The sequence below is a fragment of the Eubalaena glacialis genome, chromosome X, assembly GCF_028564815.1.
Source record: "Eubalaena glacialis isolate mEubGla1 chromosome X, mEubGla1.1.hap2.+ XY, whole genome shotgun sequence".
NCBI lineage: Eukaryota > Metazoa > Chordata > Mammalia > Artiodactyla > Balaenidae > Eubalaena > Eubalaena glacialis.
Window position 1 is genome coordinate 99691555 of NC_083736.1, and position 17292 is coordinate 99708846.

The 17292-nt window shown below is 40.2% G+C and overlaps 1 protein-coding gene across 4 annotated transcripts in view; it reads left to right on the forward strand.

Moving 5' to 3' along the window:
- The window catches only part of MID2 (midline 2), a 94681-nt gene extending 84479 nt beyond the window's left edge, over positions 1-10202 (forward strand). For 2 of the 4 annotated variants that reach the window (XM_061177848.1, XM_061177846.1), the window contains exons 7-10: positions 654-887; positions 7407-7568; positions 9015-9222; positions 9592-10202. In XM_061177848.1, the coding sequence (XP_061033831.1) occupies positions 654-887; positions 7407-7568; positions 9015-9222; positions 9592-9994 (1007 nt within the window). In that variant the 3' untranslated portion in view covers positions 9995-10202. The remainder of the gene's footprint in view (positions 1-653; positions 888-7406; positions 7569-9014; positions 9223-9591) is intronic. The other 2 variants (XM_061177849.1, XM_061177847.1) reach the window with 1 other exon arrangement.
- The last annotated feature ends 7090 nt before the right edge of the window (positions 10203-17292 follow it).

The following is a 17292-nucleotide window of genomic DNA, read 5'->3' on the forward strand; positions in this document are numbered from 1 at the left end:
GGAGACAACCAGTCTGTTAAAAATACTGACTACCTTCAGTATTGTTGAATGATCATTCCATGAGAAAAATATACACACAATAACTTTGTGTTTGTAGTTATCTTTGTTACTATGTAAAAATAGTTGTCATTTATTGAACATCTACTTTATACCAGACACTATATATTAATTTTATATCATGATCCTTACAACGAATCTGTGAGGTAATTATCATCCCCATTTTACAGATGAGGGAACTCATATTAATTTGCACAATTAACCCCTATTAATACTGCCAAAAATATATAATACAACTTACTTTGAAAAAAAAGAAATAGGTCGAAGGTCATGTAATAAGGAGACATGTGACCACTTTGCTCTAATATTTACATATGTGTTAGTGCAGGCAGAGTAGACGATGGGCAATCAATCATCTCAATAACTTAGGCTTAGATCTTTGCCTAAAATACCTTTACCATTGAAGCAAAAGTGGTTTGGGGGAACTTGAGGTCTCAGCACTTGGATTCAGGTTGTATGGTACATGCAATCTAAAGCTTCTTATTAAGAAAACCTCCTTTCCACGCGATGTTGGGTTGGGCAGCAAGAATAACGATTGTAAAATTCCAGAACAGAGAGTATGCTTTCCTTACCTTCTTTTCCACCTTTCCTTACAGCCCCAAACCCACCATCTATCCGAGAGGAACTCTGTACTGCTTCCCATGACACCATTACGGTCCACTGGATCTCGGATGATGAGTTCAGCATCAGCTCCTATGAGCTTCAGTACACCATATTCACTGGCCAGGCTAACTTCATCAGTAAGTCATGGTGTAGTTGGGGCCTGTGGCCAGAGATAAGGAAATGTAAGGAAGCAGTAAGCTGCTCAAGATTGGCCGGGGCGCCACGAGGCAAGTGTTTGTAAGACATGTTAGGTTGTTTAGTATAGTGTTTCGTAGTAGACAGTGCAAGCTCCCCCAGGGCATTGCAAAGACCTTACTGATGGGTGACAAGCAAGTTGTGTATTTCCTTGCTGGGCAGTCACTGGGGCCACTCCCATTTGTTATGTAATCCTTAGCTTTTCCTCAGTTAATCCATGTCACTCCACTCTCCCAAATCAGAACACAGCTCAGAATTCATTCCTGAGTAGCTAAGCCACCATCATTGCTGATCCTATGTGTGTGAACATCTCTCTCCTTGACTCTTCTTCCACTTCATTATCATGGTAAAATACATTACATTCAAAGACTACCACTTCCTTTACCACACCTATTTGTATCAGTGAATAAGTGAAGTGACAAGCCTCCTGCCTCTGTCACTCTTCCCTCTACCCCTTCTCCCTTTCCTCCAAGAATTACACCAAATATAAAATGGCCCATCAGTGGGCCATCAAATGAAAGACGTTCGCAAAGCAAAGTCATTTAGCTTACATGTTATGGTTTCGCCTTCTGATGAATTGGAGCAAGACAAGGCAGTAGGATCTTAACTAGAGCTGCAAGTTCCCCTCAATGTGCTGGGGAAAATGGAAATGAAAGCAGAATTAAAAGTGGATTCAAGATTGGAACTGATTTGCACCCTAAGGTTGCATAGCTGCAAATTAGTATTTTCTTTTTACCTTGTGTTTGTGCTTCTGTGTCTGACTTCACAGACCCACATGAGAGGAGTTTTTCCAACGAAACCGTCCCGATAGGCTTCCTTTTCCCGTCTTGTGACAATTTAGGGCCACATGGTGGGATGGGGAGGTGAGAGGACATTTGGGCTCAAACTCTAAAAAACACTTGCCTCGTGCAGCTGCATCCTAAGCCGCTTGGCCCTGGTAGCTGCTTTCCTGGGTGTTTCTTCAGGTTGTGAAGTCGCAAAACGCTAAGGCCTCCCCAACATACTTGTTTGCAGTTGTCTCTCCTGCTCGGGAAAGTCTTAAAGCCAGTAACTGTGCTTCTCTTTCCTGATATGGGGAGAGCAGTGGTCTCCTGGGAGTTGAGAATAAGTCCAAGAAGTGACAAAGATCAAAAGGCTGTCACCTCTGTTTTCAAGGGTACATAGTCCTTTGTAAAGAAAAGCTTAGAGGATAATTCTTAATAGTGAGAGGACCATAGCATCTTAGAATTGGAAGGGACCTCAGACGTCATCTTGTCAAATCTTCCCTTCTACCAGAAACCCTGCAGGTGTTTGTCCTGTCTCTGCTCAAACATTTCCAGTGACGGGTAGCTGAATTCTAGCAAAATAGCCCATTCAGTTGTTGTGCAGCTATAAATAATTGTCAGTGCTTCCTTATAAAAGGCCCAAGACTTCCTCCTAGTGAAAAATAATAACAATTTGGATACGTATTATGCTTTTCCATTTACAAACACTCCCATATATGTTATGTCATTTGGTCCTCATGACTTCTTCCTTAGCCTTATGAAATAGATGATATTAATTCTATTTTATAGACGTAGAAACTCGAGGCTCAAGTTAAATGAGTTGTCCAAGGTCACAGAGCTACAAACTGATGGAGTCATTATTTGAACCCAAGCTTGTCAGACTTCAAGCTTAATGCTCCTTGAATTAAACCAGCTACCAATTAGTCCTAGTCCGCTGAGGATAGCTGTATTATTGCTCTTGTGTGTTAGCTGATGCCCCCTTGTCCTGTACCTTTTTTCCAGCAGCCATGTTGACTGTTGTGTTGACTGAGCATATAGTCAGCTGAAATCCCCAGGCATTCCAAATCCTATTCCTATACAATTGAATATCTAAACTGAAATACAACATCTTGAATTTATTCCTATGACATTTTATCTGGTTAGTCCTGACTCCTCATTCCAGCCTACCAAAATTCTTTTGTATGTAGTTTCTGCCTTTCAATATATTTACTTCCCCTTGCAGCGTGCCTTCTATGTCTTCCTCCTTCGACCATTGATAGAAAAGTAGAATAGGACAGGAACAAAGGCAGAGCCCTGAAGCAAAATTTTGGATGGCAATGGGCAGATAAGTTGAAACTATTTTACTAGGAAAAAATATTCATGAAGATTCCAGTCCTACATGCTGGTCTGGCCTGCCACTGTTGACTGAACCCTGGTTGTGAGAGCTACTTTCCCTTGAGGTTTTCCTATATTTTCTTTTTTAAAACCACTTTATTGAGGTATAATTGACATACAAAAAGTTGTCCATCAACAGATGAATGGATAAAGAAAATGTGGTATATACATAAAATGGAATATTATTAAGCCTTTAAAAAGAAGGAAATCCTGCCACATGCAGTAACATGGATGAACCTGGAGGGCATTATGCTAAGTGAAATAAACCAGACACAGAAGGACAAATACTACATGATACCACTTACATGAAGAATCTTAAAATAGTCAAACTCCACATTTTCTTTAACCAGAAATTTCTTCCTTGCTGGTTAGAATTTTGTCTGGAGAAGTACTTCTCCTTATTTTTTCAACTTTCCCCCTTTATTTTAAACTTTCTCCCCACTTTATGTGAGATTTGAAATTGTCACAAGCCAATAGTTTTTCAGATGATGCTGTTAGCTGAATGAGAATTCCAGCAGATGTTTGGATAATGGTCTTCCCCATTACTGTATATCTTTCCTCTGTTTCAGCTTTGCGTTTTGCATTATGAAAGCACTGGCTATAACCTGTCCCTGGCCAGGCAGTCTGTAACATACTGCCACAAAGATGTAACTTCTATTTCCCCTCATTTTCATTCTCATGCAAATGCTCTCCACACACATTTACACTCAGGTTCATGGATTTCCATATTGTGGTCTTTCCATTTTGAACAAGGTTTATACTTCCATTACCATAATTCAATGATAAATCCCATCTCATTAAGTCTCAGTGATACCCAGAGGATCATATATTTACCTTTTTAAAATTTAGAAATGATTTCAAAATTACAGAAAAGTTGCAAGACCAGCACAAAGAATGCCCATATACTCTTTACCCAGATTCACCTATTGTTAATATTTTATCCCATTTCCTTTATCATTTGCTAACATTCTCTGTTTCTGTCCATTTTTTCTGAACCATTCGAGAGTAATTGGCATACATCATGGCCTTTCACCCCTAAATCCTTCAGTGTGTGTTTCCTAAGAATAAAGAAATTCTCTTATGTATCCACAGTGCGGTTATCAACTTTAAGAGGTATGACGTTGATGCAGTACTTTTAACTAATCCACCATTCATATTCCAATCTTGACGGTTGACCCAATAATATACTTTATGACATATTAAGGACCCAATGTTGTCCTATATAGTCTAGGATCAGGTATTGGACTTAATTGTCATATTTCTAGCATCCTTTAATCTGGAACATTTTCTCAGCCTTTCTTTGTCTTTAATGGCATTGATATTTTTTAAAGTGCCCTTTTATTTGTTTATTATGCTGTTCCTTATTTTGAGTTTGTCTGATGTTTCCTCACGATTACATTCAGATTACACATTTATGGCTGGAAGGCTACATAAGAGGCGTGTTCTCCTTAGGACATCACATCTGGAGACACACGATGTGTACTTGCCCTTCATTGGTGATGCTAATTTTGATCACTTGATCAAAGGTGTTGCCTGATTTCTTCTTTGCATAGTTACTATTTTTCCTTTTGCAACTAATAAGCAATCTGTGCCATGATACTTTAAGGCCATGAAAATATCCTGCTTCCTCATCAAACCCATCCCACCCCCATCCCTGTTTTAGCATCAATCAATAATTCTCACCTGATCCAATCTTTACTCTGATGATGGCAAAATAATGATTTTCCAACTGAGCATCCCCTTCCATGTTTACAAGTTGCCACTCTGCATTCTACTGTAAGCAAAAGTCTCATCCTTCATTTATTTATTTTTTTTACTTCTCAGTATGGACTTATGAATTCTCTTTTTTCAATGGTTTATAATTCTTTACTGCCCTTATTTATTTTGGTGCTCAGATTGCCCAAATTTAGCCAGTGGGAGCCTTTTAAGCTGACTCCTGGGTCCTTATAGTCTTCCATCATTTTCTCCAGTGCTTCCTTACTTTTCAGCATAGCAAAATGTTGTACGTTCATTTTGACCATATCCTGCCCCAGCCCTGAAGTCAGCCATTTTTCCGAGGAACCCTGGTCCCTTTTAGTAGGAGAATGTTATTACAGACCAAAACCTGGGTACTAGAAGTACACACATACACCCATGTACATATACATATTCACACATAATATACGTACACACATACTTAACATATGTGCAATATGTATGCACATACACATACAAATACATATTTTAGAAATCATGAGTTTATACCAATATCTCCAATTCCAGTCCATCCCGCAGGTTCTTTCTTACCTTTCCCCATTTCATATTTGTATGTTCCTACTTCCGCAATGAGAACCCTGGCTCCCAACAACATCAACACGGGTACTCATTTGCTCAATGACATATCTGAAATAGTTTCAGAATGGCGTTGCCCATCCCGCTGCAAACGCAAACAATAGTGAGGATTTGTTTACAGTTCTCCTCTTGCCCTTTGCTGTGATTGTTTACATTTGAAATACAGGTGGCTTCATTTGTTTCGGTTTGCCTTCAGTTTTAGACCCCACTCTTCCCATTCATATTGACAGCATTTAAATTTTTTGAATTTGTAAAACAACAATGTTTCCAAAAGGGAAAACTATACAAAAAAAGGTGTACTCAGAGAAGTGTCATTCTCTCCTGTATCCTTTTCATTTTCTTCCCCCACCTCCATCCCCTGTAGGCAACCAGTTTCATTATTTTCTGGTTTTTCCTTCTTGGTGTTATTGTTTTGTAAATCTAAGCAAATATATGTATGTTTTCTTATTTGCCTTCCTTTCTCGCAAAAAAAAAGGTAGCATACTACATAAACTCTTTTGCAATTTTCTTTTTTAAATTAACAGTATATCTTGGAAATCACTCCATTATCAGTTCATAGAGATCTTCCACCTTCTTTTTTATAGCTGCATAGTACTTCATTGTGAAGTTTGTTTTGGTTTTGTATTGTTAGCAGTATATCTGGAAGATCATATATTTCCCTCTTAGTATTAAAATTTAATGTGCAGTTTATGATTCATACTGTGCATTGGTACATAGGCAACCAAACCCTCAAACATTTTTCCTGGCCCTTATCCTTGTGTCTTTTCATGAGAATCACTGAACATCGCCACCAATTATTCTTCTTTCTATAGCATATCTGTTTGCACCCCATTATGCTTCTTTTTCTAGTTTTAATTTAGACTTCTTCTACTGCTCCCCAAATTAATTATAAAACCCTTCTGATCATATCTCTTTCAAATCACTTATTATTATTTCCAATTTTTAACCTCACTAAATCCTTTGCTAGAGCTGCATAGAAATGACTAAATTCACCACTCACTTTCCCTGCCCTTTCTTTTCTATCTTCTGGTAGAATTATGGTTAAAAAGTGGTAACCTGACTGAAAAGCAGATAACAGAAGAGATAAGTCTAAATTCACAGACTAGAATGTCGATCCCTCTTTTACTAAAAGTTAGCCAAATACATGTTTTTAATTATGTACATTTTCTCTGTTTAAGTCAATGTTTACGGTCTAAAGAGTTTCAAAAGCAGAAACCTAGATCTCTGATCCCTTTCCCTACTTGGGAGGGAAGGAGATTCCAGACAACAATGTGTTCCTGGACCACCCAACCTCAAATGAGTATTGGAATCAGAACCAGGAAGGGGTAAAACTGGGTAGTGTCAAGTGAGGAGATGATATTCTGCTTTGACTGTCATGTCATCTCCTTGGCTTCCCTATGACACCTTGGAGCCCACCAAGATTGGAAGTAAGGGTGAGGATGGTGTGGGAGAGTTGAATCATAAGCCCTGAAAGCTTCGCTACCTTGCAGAGACTAAGGAACATTACTGTTTGCTCCGTGAATTGTGGTGTAGTGGAGAGAACCCTGGACTAGGATTAAAGAGACCAGAGTTCTCCTCTCAGCACCATCGCCAGCTATCTGTGGCCTTGGGCAAGTCACTTTTCTTCTCTCTATCTTAGTTTCCTAGCTGTAAAATGAGGGAAATATAGTGCCTAGTTGTCCTTTTGGCTCTGAGATTCCATGTTACTGTGCTCTGCTCCACCCATTCGAGGTCAGACTCAGATCTCAGAGGATTGGACCTTTGGGGTAAAGACCTAGAGACTCCATAAAAGAGATGATTCTGTGATTTTGTATAGAAGTTTTCCTGTATTATTTGGCAGCAAATTGGAGTAACCTAACTTTCACTAGTGGTTACATTCAGTTACCAGAAGCAAGGAGCCTGGCATAAGCTTAGCTCCGTGGGAGAAAAGAAGCAGAGGAGGTTCATCTCACTATGTCTCCCACGTCTCAAAAGAAAACAAAATGAAATTCACTTTTGGGGGGGGCTTATGATGAATTTTCAGTGTGCTTCTCATCATCCTACCTCTATTACCTTAACATCCTTGCTTTCCCCACGTTACAGGCCTGTATAATTCCGTGGATAGCTGGATGATTGTGCCCAACATCAAACAGAACCATTACACAGTCCACGGACTTCAGAGTGGGACACGCTACATCTTCATTGTTAAAGCCATAAACCAAGCAGGCAGCCGGAACAGTGAGCCTACCCGACTCAAAACAAACAGTACGTTGTGGTGATTCCAAAAGGAGAGAGCAGTTTTGCCCTCTGTGCCAGCAAGTACGCTTAGCCTGACACTGGCACCCACAGCAGTGTAAGAGGGCAGTGGCACTGGGTAGAGGGGCTGTACTGTTGGAGTCTGTGCTTTGGGCAGGGGGTTTGTTTGTGTCCTTGGGAGGTATGTGGACACAGAGATACACATAAAACAGCTGGTGGCCTGGGAGGATGTTAGTGAAGAGTTCTTCTCTGCACTCTGCCTCCATGCTCTGGGGACAATTGAGTAAAAGAGTACTGTTTGTGATAATCTGGTAAAATCCTCCTGCTGAGAAGCCATACCTGCTAGGAATGCTTTTGACTGAAAGTGACAGAAAAATCCAACTAATTTAGCTTAACAAATAGTATTTTTTAGCAGCTTAAACAAATAGTGTTTTTTCTCTCTTTCACGTAGCAAGAGGCTCGAAGGTTAGGCGGTTCAGGGATGGTGCAGCAGTTCTGTGATGTCGTAAGAGACCCAGGCTCCTTCTCCTTTTGTGTGTTGGCTTATTGCCACATGGTCACAACATGGCCACTGCAACCTCTAGACGTCATATTTCCTTTCAAGATAGAAGGGGGAAAGTGTTGGTACACGTGATGGCTGTCCCTTTCATCAAGAAAGCAGACACTTTCCTAGAAGTTTCCTCCACCCTCTCTGACTTCTGCTTCCATCTTCTTAGTCAACCCTAGCAGCGAGGGAGGCTAGGAGCTTGAGTATTTAGCGTTTCTGATCTCTATAGTAAAAGCGGGTAAGAGAGAAAAAGTAGGGGGTGAGTGTTACGTTCGCCAACGGTGTCTGCCAGACGCGTTTTGTGTTATACAGCTCTTGCCATACCCAGCTGTTGGCTTCTAGTAACTAACTGGTTTTGTCTATGACTGTAAGGAATAATTTGTTGTGAATGATCCTGCACAACAAATATTTTTTCTAATTATTGATGATGCAAAAGTCACTCTAACAAAGTTACCTAATTATATGTTATTTACATCCCAGTAGTTAGAGGGCAAACAATTTGTCCTGTAGTTGAGTTATTCTCAGGTTTTTTTGTTCTGCCACCAAGCAGCAGTTATCTTGTCTATTCCCTCACTTTGTCTCACCTCAAATACTCCTTCCCCTGAAATCTGCTCAAAGCCCAAACCACCCACCGAAATAAAGCAAAGTACAAAACTTATTTGAGAACATGAGACCCTGAGAGCCCCCTTTTAACTTGATAGCCTGTGAAGGGAGGACAGCTTATTTTTATTTTATTGAAAACAGTGGCTTCTGGCCTGCTTCCTTAATATAATCCAAACACCAGTCAACTTTCACTGACTCAAGAATGATCATCATGTCGAGGCTCCTCTGATAGTGAGGGTCCTGGAGGACAAAGATAGAATTCTTAAATACTTCCTCATGCATTTTCTTTTTTCTACTTTTTTCAGGCCAACCCTTTAAACTGGATCCCAAAATGACTCACAAGAAGTTGAAGATCTCCAATGATGGACTGCAGATGGAGAAGGATGAAAGCTCTCTGAAGAAGAGCCATACCCCAGAGAGGTTTAGTGGCACAGGATGCTATGGGGCAGCAGGAAATATATTCATTGACAGTGGCTGCCACTACTGGGAGGTGGTCATGGGTTCCTCAACATGGTAAGTGGATCCCACTTTTCTTTTCTCCTCTCTCCCCTGTTGTTAGGTTCCTGGGAGATTCAGTTCTATAGCACAAACGTAATACCAGTAAGTCAAGGTTAAAAGGCGTGTGATGGAAACCACTGCTAGAAATTTGCCAGTTTTTAAAAAATAAAATTAGGGAAAATATACTGAGCTAGGAGTTGAAAATTACAGCACTCTAATTGCTAACTTTTTTTAAAGCTCTAGTGCTGTCAGTATTATGGATCTAAATGTAAACTATTTAAGGAAGAAACATGTATTCTATTTCTTAGATATCCTGTATGGTGTCTAGCATAACTCAGATCATTAATAAATGTTTATTTCTCTCTCCTTTCTACTGTCTCACAGGTATGCAATTGGCATTGCCTACAAATCAGCTCCCAAGAATGAATGGATTGGCAAGAACGCCTCCTCATGGGTCTTCTCTCGATGCAATAGTAACTTCGTAGTCAGACATAACAACAAGGAAATGCTGGTGGATGTGCCACCACAGTTGAAGCGTCTGGGTGTCCTTCTGGATTATGACAACAACATGCTGTCTTTCTATGACCCAGCTAACTCTCTCCATCTTCATACTTTTGATGTGACCTTCATTCTTCCAGTTTGTCCAACATTCACAATCTGGAACAAATCCCTGATGATCCTGTCTGGCTTGCCTGCCCCAGATTTTATTGATTACCCCGAGCGGCAGGAATGCAACTGCAGGCCTCAAGAATCCCCTTACGTTTCTGGGATGAAAGCTTGCCATTAAGTTTCAAGAGAGCGTGTAATTCACTGGCTCTCCAGTTCAGCAGTTCTCCCCCTCCTAAACCTAAAGTTAGTGTCCAATATACAAGATACAAAAATAAAGTTCATTTGAAGCATCCAAAATAACTAGATATTATAGATTTAATTTTTGTGCATTAAAGCTTGTATTTGAATTAATGTATTGAGTTTCTCAGAACAAATTATCTGAGTAGTCTGGGTTCAAACCATTGGAGAAGAAATTTGAAGAATGCTTCTCTTGTCATTGGAGAATTAAAAATTCCCAGTGATTTAGGAGTATAAATGATATGGGAAGGAATTAGGGTCATTCTAGGTAAATAATGTAGAAAGATGCTCTGAACAAGGGGCTAGCCAGCCGGAAAGCAAGGGTGTGTCAGCCTTGCTAGTACTGGCCAATTAGGCCAAGTAGAATTTTGAAGTGTCAAATGACCCCATATTATATATAGCTTTTTATGAGAAAACCTACAATCAAGGATTTATTATAAAGAAAACATGTCTGTGTATATATAATATATATATAAAATGAATAAATAATATATATTATATATTCATTTTATAATTATATATACATAATAAACTTTTTAATTTAGTCATTTGCGTGAGAAATATACTGGAAGGGAAAATAAATGATACCATCCATTTTTGTCCCCTAAAGGGAACATCAAAATCAGTCAACATTTCTCCCCTCCCTCCATTCATCCCTCCCTTCCTCCCTCCTGTCACACACACACATGCACATGCAATAATGACATAGATGGCGGGAAGAGCTCTAGGTTGGATTAGGAGAGATAGGGAGACAAGATTGCACAAGAGATGCTATTGCTGGATAGAAAATTGATCCAGGTAGATGTCTTATATGTAGCACAGTTTCACTGATGCTACCTAATGGAGGAGGTTTGTCCGAATTCTTAAAAATTCTGTCACAGAATATTTCAAAGAAATACAGTTTTCTTACTCTCAAGTACATACAGTTACTAGAATTAGGCTTAAAAAAAAGAGTTGCATAATGGAGGTTCTTTAGGAACCTTCTTTATTTACTTAATCAGTAAGAATGGAGTGTTGTAGATGCAACAACTATTTGCATATAAATGTACTTGTATTTTCAGATAAAACACTTCTGAAGTGCTTAAGAATGCCTGAGAATAGTTTGTTTTCTTAAACAGGTTAAATAATCATTCTTCCCGAAATCTTGTTTACACTATTCATTTGCTTAGCCAACCCTTCATGGCAAATGCGGATGTAAGCTTCAACCCAGTCCTTATCACTATCGTGGAAGGGAATCAAGCTTTGTGGTCTGTGCTTCTGTCAGTTCCGCTGCTGGGATTGGGAGTGTCAGCACCAGAGCTTTCTCCTTTCAGGAGCTGAGTCGGCTTTAAGGAGTCTACTTCTTGGGAGTCGTGAAAATATTGTTGTTGCACAACGTGTTAGTTGTAACAAGTCCCCAGATCGGAGCCTTGAAACAATGCCAAAACTCCCCCTCTTCCTTTCCACAGCCTTGGTGGACGTTCATTCATGAATTCATTCAACCAACTATTAGATGCCGGGTACCACGCTGCAGCTGACCTATTGATAATCCACAGCCCCTGCTGTCAAATGGCTTATTATTCTGTAGGAGAGACAAAGTATCTATATAAATCCCCTAAGGAACAGTTTCGTATTGTTTGTACACCTAACATGGAAAGCAAGACTGATGCAGATACAGATGGCAGGCTCAAACTTACCTATCTAGTGGCAAAGTCAGTTTTTTTGGTTTTAAAAACCCTACGTACTTACTGCTAATCAGGAAATGAGCAACCTCGGTAAGATTCAGCAGTGCTGGGAAATAGCTTGCTGTGATGGAAAGCTCATCATAGCCTTCAGACTAAAATAATCTATTTCCTCTGCCATTTACTAGCTGTGTGACCCAGGGCAAGTACTTCACTTCTCTGAGCCACTGTTTCCTCTTCTGTACAATAATACCTACCTCACAAGGCTGTTGCAAAGATGAAAAAAAGATAGCACATGGAAACTGCTTAGCACACACCCGGCATTTAGTTAAGTATGGCATTAGTGTGGCATACTTAACTATTAAGCATGGCATTTAGTTAAGTATGCAACAAATATTAATCTCCTCCGCTCAGCCCCAGGCCCAGTACAGTGTAGCAGTGCTTTAAAATGGATGTCTTTCATTTCTAAGTTACTCTAAGTCTCTCCTCTAGGGCCTATCTCCAAATTCTTAAACAAAACAGATGATTTTAACCCCTTCATAAAATCTTTCACTGGCTCCCATAGCTTTCAGTAGAAAGTCCCAGTTACTTACCCACTTTGGCTTTTCAAGTCCCTATTTGCTTTCCCAGCTTCATCTTTTGCCACCTTCCCCCTCACACTGATTACTCTAGCCAAGCTTAACGATTTACACAAGTTGTTCTCTGGGCCTGGAATAGAGACATTAGTAACAATTTTGATGCCCAGAGTAAACAGTAGGAATTGTTCTTAAATTAAGGGAATAGTGTGAAAATGCTGTAAGTGCAGAACACTCCACCTTCACCCCAGTCCGATTTTCTTTACCTTGGCCTTGGGACTCCCATGCCATTCATTTTTTGTGCCTTTTAGATTTTAGTGCCCTGAGACAAAACTTCAGTTTCTCTACCCTACTTTTGACTCTAGCCTGGACTTCCTTTCCCCGCCTCTGCCCTGCTCGACTAGATTAACTCCTGAACCCCTAGGCTGGGTTATGTTCTCCTCTTCGGAGCTCCCATGGCACCCTGAGCACTACCCCCTCTCAGCAATAATCACATTGCATAGCAGTGTTTTTCAAAGTGTGGTCCTCAGACCACCTGTTAGAATCATTTTTGGTGTTCGTTAAAACAGTTGATTCCTAGACCTCACCCTCGATCTTCTTAATTAAAACATCTGGGCACATAAGTGGAATTTTACATTTTTAACAAGCTCCCCCAGGTAATTCTGATGCACACAAAGGTTTAACATATAAGAATCGTCTTCCCCACTAGACTGTGAATACCTTGAGGGCAAAGGCTGTGTCTTTTGGTTTTGTTGTATTTTCAACACCTGACATAGGGTGTGGAACAGAGTAGTTGCCTGGCTAATGTTAATTGCATGAATGTATGAATGAACAAATGAATAATCAAAGTTTCCCTGTTGTACTCTGATATCCATATTGGTATTTGTTGTTTTCTGGGCAGAAATGCTTGGCTACTTCTCCATTTGGGCTGTATTGATATTATTTTGCAAATGTCCCGGGACTCATACATATAAATAAGCATTGTCTTCCTCAAAAAGCTCTTTTGGAAGTTGACTTGGGGAATTGTCTGGAGCATGTGGCACCATTCTTTTCAATAACTTTTCAGTCTTTTCAAACTTTGAATGTGGATTTAAGTTTTGGTCATAGCCCAAAATCACTCAGAGCTAAGCCTACTGAATAAAGTAGGAAAATAAACTGGGTTTGGGGTAAGCAATGAAGTTTCTGAGCCAAATAATAAAAAGTGCTTTCCAAGAAAAAACATGGTGGCAAAGTATTCAGTGGGGGTGTGGTGAGTCCCAGATATTTCAGTAAACTTAAGACTTTCATAGAATACTGGCAATGCCAGGTACCTTAAGAGAAGTCATTGACTACCTCTAGCTAAACCCAGTTGGACAAAGGGAATAGGACCTGTATTTAACATCTTCAAGGAAGGAGACTCAAAAAAAAAAAAAAAGGGAAGGAGACTCCATAAGTTTTCATTGTTGCTCTCCTCAGTCTGTTCTCCTACAATCCTTTCTGCTAGCACATTATTCTTTCTGTCTGCAATTTATGCTTATTTTCACTTTTTATATCATCTTATTGAAGAAAGCACAAAAATAATCAGCAATAAAGTTAAACATGTTTTGAGAATATGAAAGAAATTTTAATGCCACATTGGAGTTCTGGCTACTTGTAAGTAAGAGTAACTGCATCTGTATGTGTTTTTATCATGCAATTCCATTGTGTAAACTTTGGATGCAGTGAATTTCAAATTGCAGCAAAATCACTTCTATGTTCTTTTCGGCTAAAATACGCTAGGTGAATTTTCTAAGCTTCCATGGTTTACATATTTATATATGACTACCTGGTTGGAGCAATCCACAGATGGACTTTTTGATAAGTGCAAATGTTTGATACCCTTTCTTCTACAGAATGGAGAATGTGAGGCTGACAGATGAGAACTACTCCCACACTTATTTTAATTCCCGAAGCCAACTGCAGCTTCAGAGCCATTGGGCTGTACTTGGCTGTGTATTACAGGTTGGCCAGGTTGACCGCCATTAGGTCTGGTGAAACTGCCTTTTACAGTCTGGTCTGCCAGCTTCAGATATATGCTATGTTGTTGTTGTTGGCTAGAATATTTATTAGACTATTGTTGGACTATTTTTTATCAAATATTTTATCCCAGGCTTGTTTGTACTGGGAGTTCTGGACCAATAGTGTCTCTCCTAGTGACAGAAATCTGAGCATCTGCGGATTACACAGCCTCATCCCTCTAAAATATCCCAGCCCATTCAAAATGCTATATTATGAATTAAATAAATATATATGTATTCATGAGTTCTTGATTGTCTCTCACTGGAGTTTGAATTGGGGGAAGATTAAAAGGAAAAAGGTCATGAGTTACTGGAATTGTCTAAATGACTTAGGGGAAATTAATTATGTAGTGGGTAGAGATTTGGGCAGGGAGGATCCGGAGCATCTGGAAATCGAGATCCAATCATGAAGACTTTGGTTTCAGGAGCAAGATACAGTCAGGAAGACTAAAGAAATGAAGGTATAAGGCCCAAGGAAACATGGCACATTCAGTTTCAGTGATTGGGCCAGAAGGTGGGAATTAAGGAAGAACAAAGAAAATCCCAGTGCTGGAACCTAGTGGTTAAAGTCAGGATAGGGCCAGATGTAAGCTGACTTGCTGTTAAACATCTGGCCTGTAGGAGGAGCCTGGGAGGGTTAGGAGATCCTCGCCCCCACCCCCACCCCCCAGAGCTGGGCTTGGACATACTTTAATCAGAGTTACTAAAGGGGGAATGCAATGTGAAGTGAAGCAGGCCAGTCAAGGGTGGCAGCTAGCAAAGAGACTAGGAACTATAGCCCAAAGGCAAGAGGGTTAAAATATAAAAGACAAAAATTTGGAATTTCAGGGGTTAGTGGCCCATCTGGAGAACAGCAGCCCATGCAGAAGCTGAATATGGGGCTATTACCCACAGCTAAGAGTTTATACATTTTTGGGGATGTGATGTTTGGAAAGGCTGGCTCCTTCTTAATGTGCCAGGCCAGAGCAGACATGGAGTTCTTTATATTCCCCTTCCTAGAAATAGGGTTGGTCCTAGAGTCTCAGTGAAGCTGAGCCTGTAGGTAGGGGTGAGGTGGTCTGTTACAAAGATTAGGAGTAATGGAGGCCAAATAGGTTGTTACATGGATACTGGAAATGTATATAGCATGATAGCTAATGAGAATGACTCTTCCTCACTGCGAATTTCTAGGAGTTAGGGTTAGGACCAAGGTGGTCTTCCTATAACTGTTGGGCATAATACACAAATTACAGTTGTGATAGGTCTGGCCTGGTCATTCATGAGGCGTTTATTTATGTTCCAAGGACTCTACTCATATCTGCGGAGGCATATTAAAAAGTATTCTTGACTTTATAATCTGGTGGGGTATGCAACTCAATAATTCTTCCCCAATAATTTTCAATCTCTGAATTAGAGTTACTAGTGGTAGCTGAAAAACGAAGCCTTTATTGGAGACGCAGGGGTGAGAGTGGAAGCTCTTACCAGACTTGTACATAGGAGATACTTGGTAAGTGCTGGTTGAATAGAATAAGAACCTGATAAGCAGAATGACAAATGGGCCACCTCATATATTGTGAGGTTTGTCTTAGGTGAACTCCACACCACCACTTATATAATTCCTCTCAGGCATGTATCTCTGGTCCAGCATTCCCACAACTCCCTCTTGGTTAACAGGCTATTGTTCTTTATGGCCAGTCTCTTTCAAAGGGAGCATTTAGAAGAATTAATATATTAGCCATCAGTAATGTGTAAATGGAAGGGCATGGGCAAAATTCACATCTTGGACTTCCATGGTGGTGCAGTGGTTAAGAATCTGCCTGCCAATGCAGGGGACACGGGTTCGATCACAGGTCCGGGAAGATCCCACATGCCGCGGAGCAACTAAGCCCATGCGCCACAACTACCGAGCCTGCACTCTAGAGCCTGTGCTCCGCAACAAGAGAAGCCACCGCAATGAGAAGCCCATGCACAGCAACGAAGACCCAAAACAGCCAAAAAAAAAAAAAAATTCACATCTCTACCAACTCCTCACTCTACCTCTTCCTTCCTTCTCAGAAAACAAGAAAATGTTAACAAGGACCTTCCAGAGGCAATGCTTTTGTTGTCTAACCTAGGGGTGACTGGGGTGGGGCAAGCTTCAGATTTTCAGGTTTGGAAAGGGTCAGCCAACAATGCTCTGGCAAGCCTGTTGGGAACATATTTTGGGCCAAGAGGAGTCTTTCTTTCTTTTTTTTTTAACATCTTTATTGGAGTATAATTGCTTTACAATGGTGTGTTAGTTTCTGCTTTACAACAAAGTGAATCAGTTATACATATACATATGTTCCCAAATCTCTTCCCTCTTGTGTCTCCCTCCCTCCATCCTCCCTATCCCACCCCTCTAGGTGGTCACAAAGCACAGAGCTGATCTCCCTGTGCTATGCGGCTCCTTCCCAGTAGCTATCTATTTTACGTTTGGTAGTGTATATATGTCCATGTCACTCTCTCACTTTGTCACAGCTTACCCCTCCCCCTCCCCATATCCTCAAGTCCATTCTCTAGTAGGTCTGTGTCTTTATTCCCGTCTTGCCCTTAGGTTCTTCATGACCTTTTTTCTTAGATTCCATATATATGTGTTAGCATACGGTATTTCTTTTTCTCTTTCTGACTTACTTCACTCTCTATGACAGACTCTAGGCCCATCCACCTCACTACAAATAACTCAATTTCGTTTCTTTTTATGGCTGAGTAATGTTCCATTGTATATATGTGCCACATCTTCTTTACCCATTCATCTGTTGATGGACACTTAGGTTGCTTCCATGTCCTGGCTATTGTAAATAGAGCTGCAATGAACATTGTGGTACATGACTCTTTTTGAATTCTGGTTTTCTCAGGGTATATGCCCAGTAGTGGGATTGCTGGGTTGTATGGTAGTTCTATTTTTAGTTTTTTAAGGAACCTCCATGCATTTTTCACAGAACTAGAACAAAAAATTTCACAATTTGT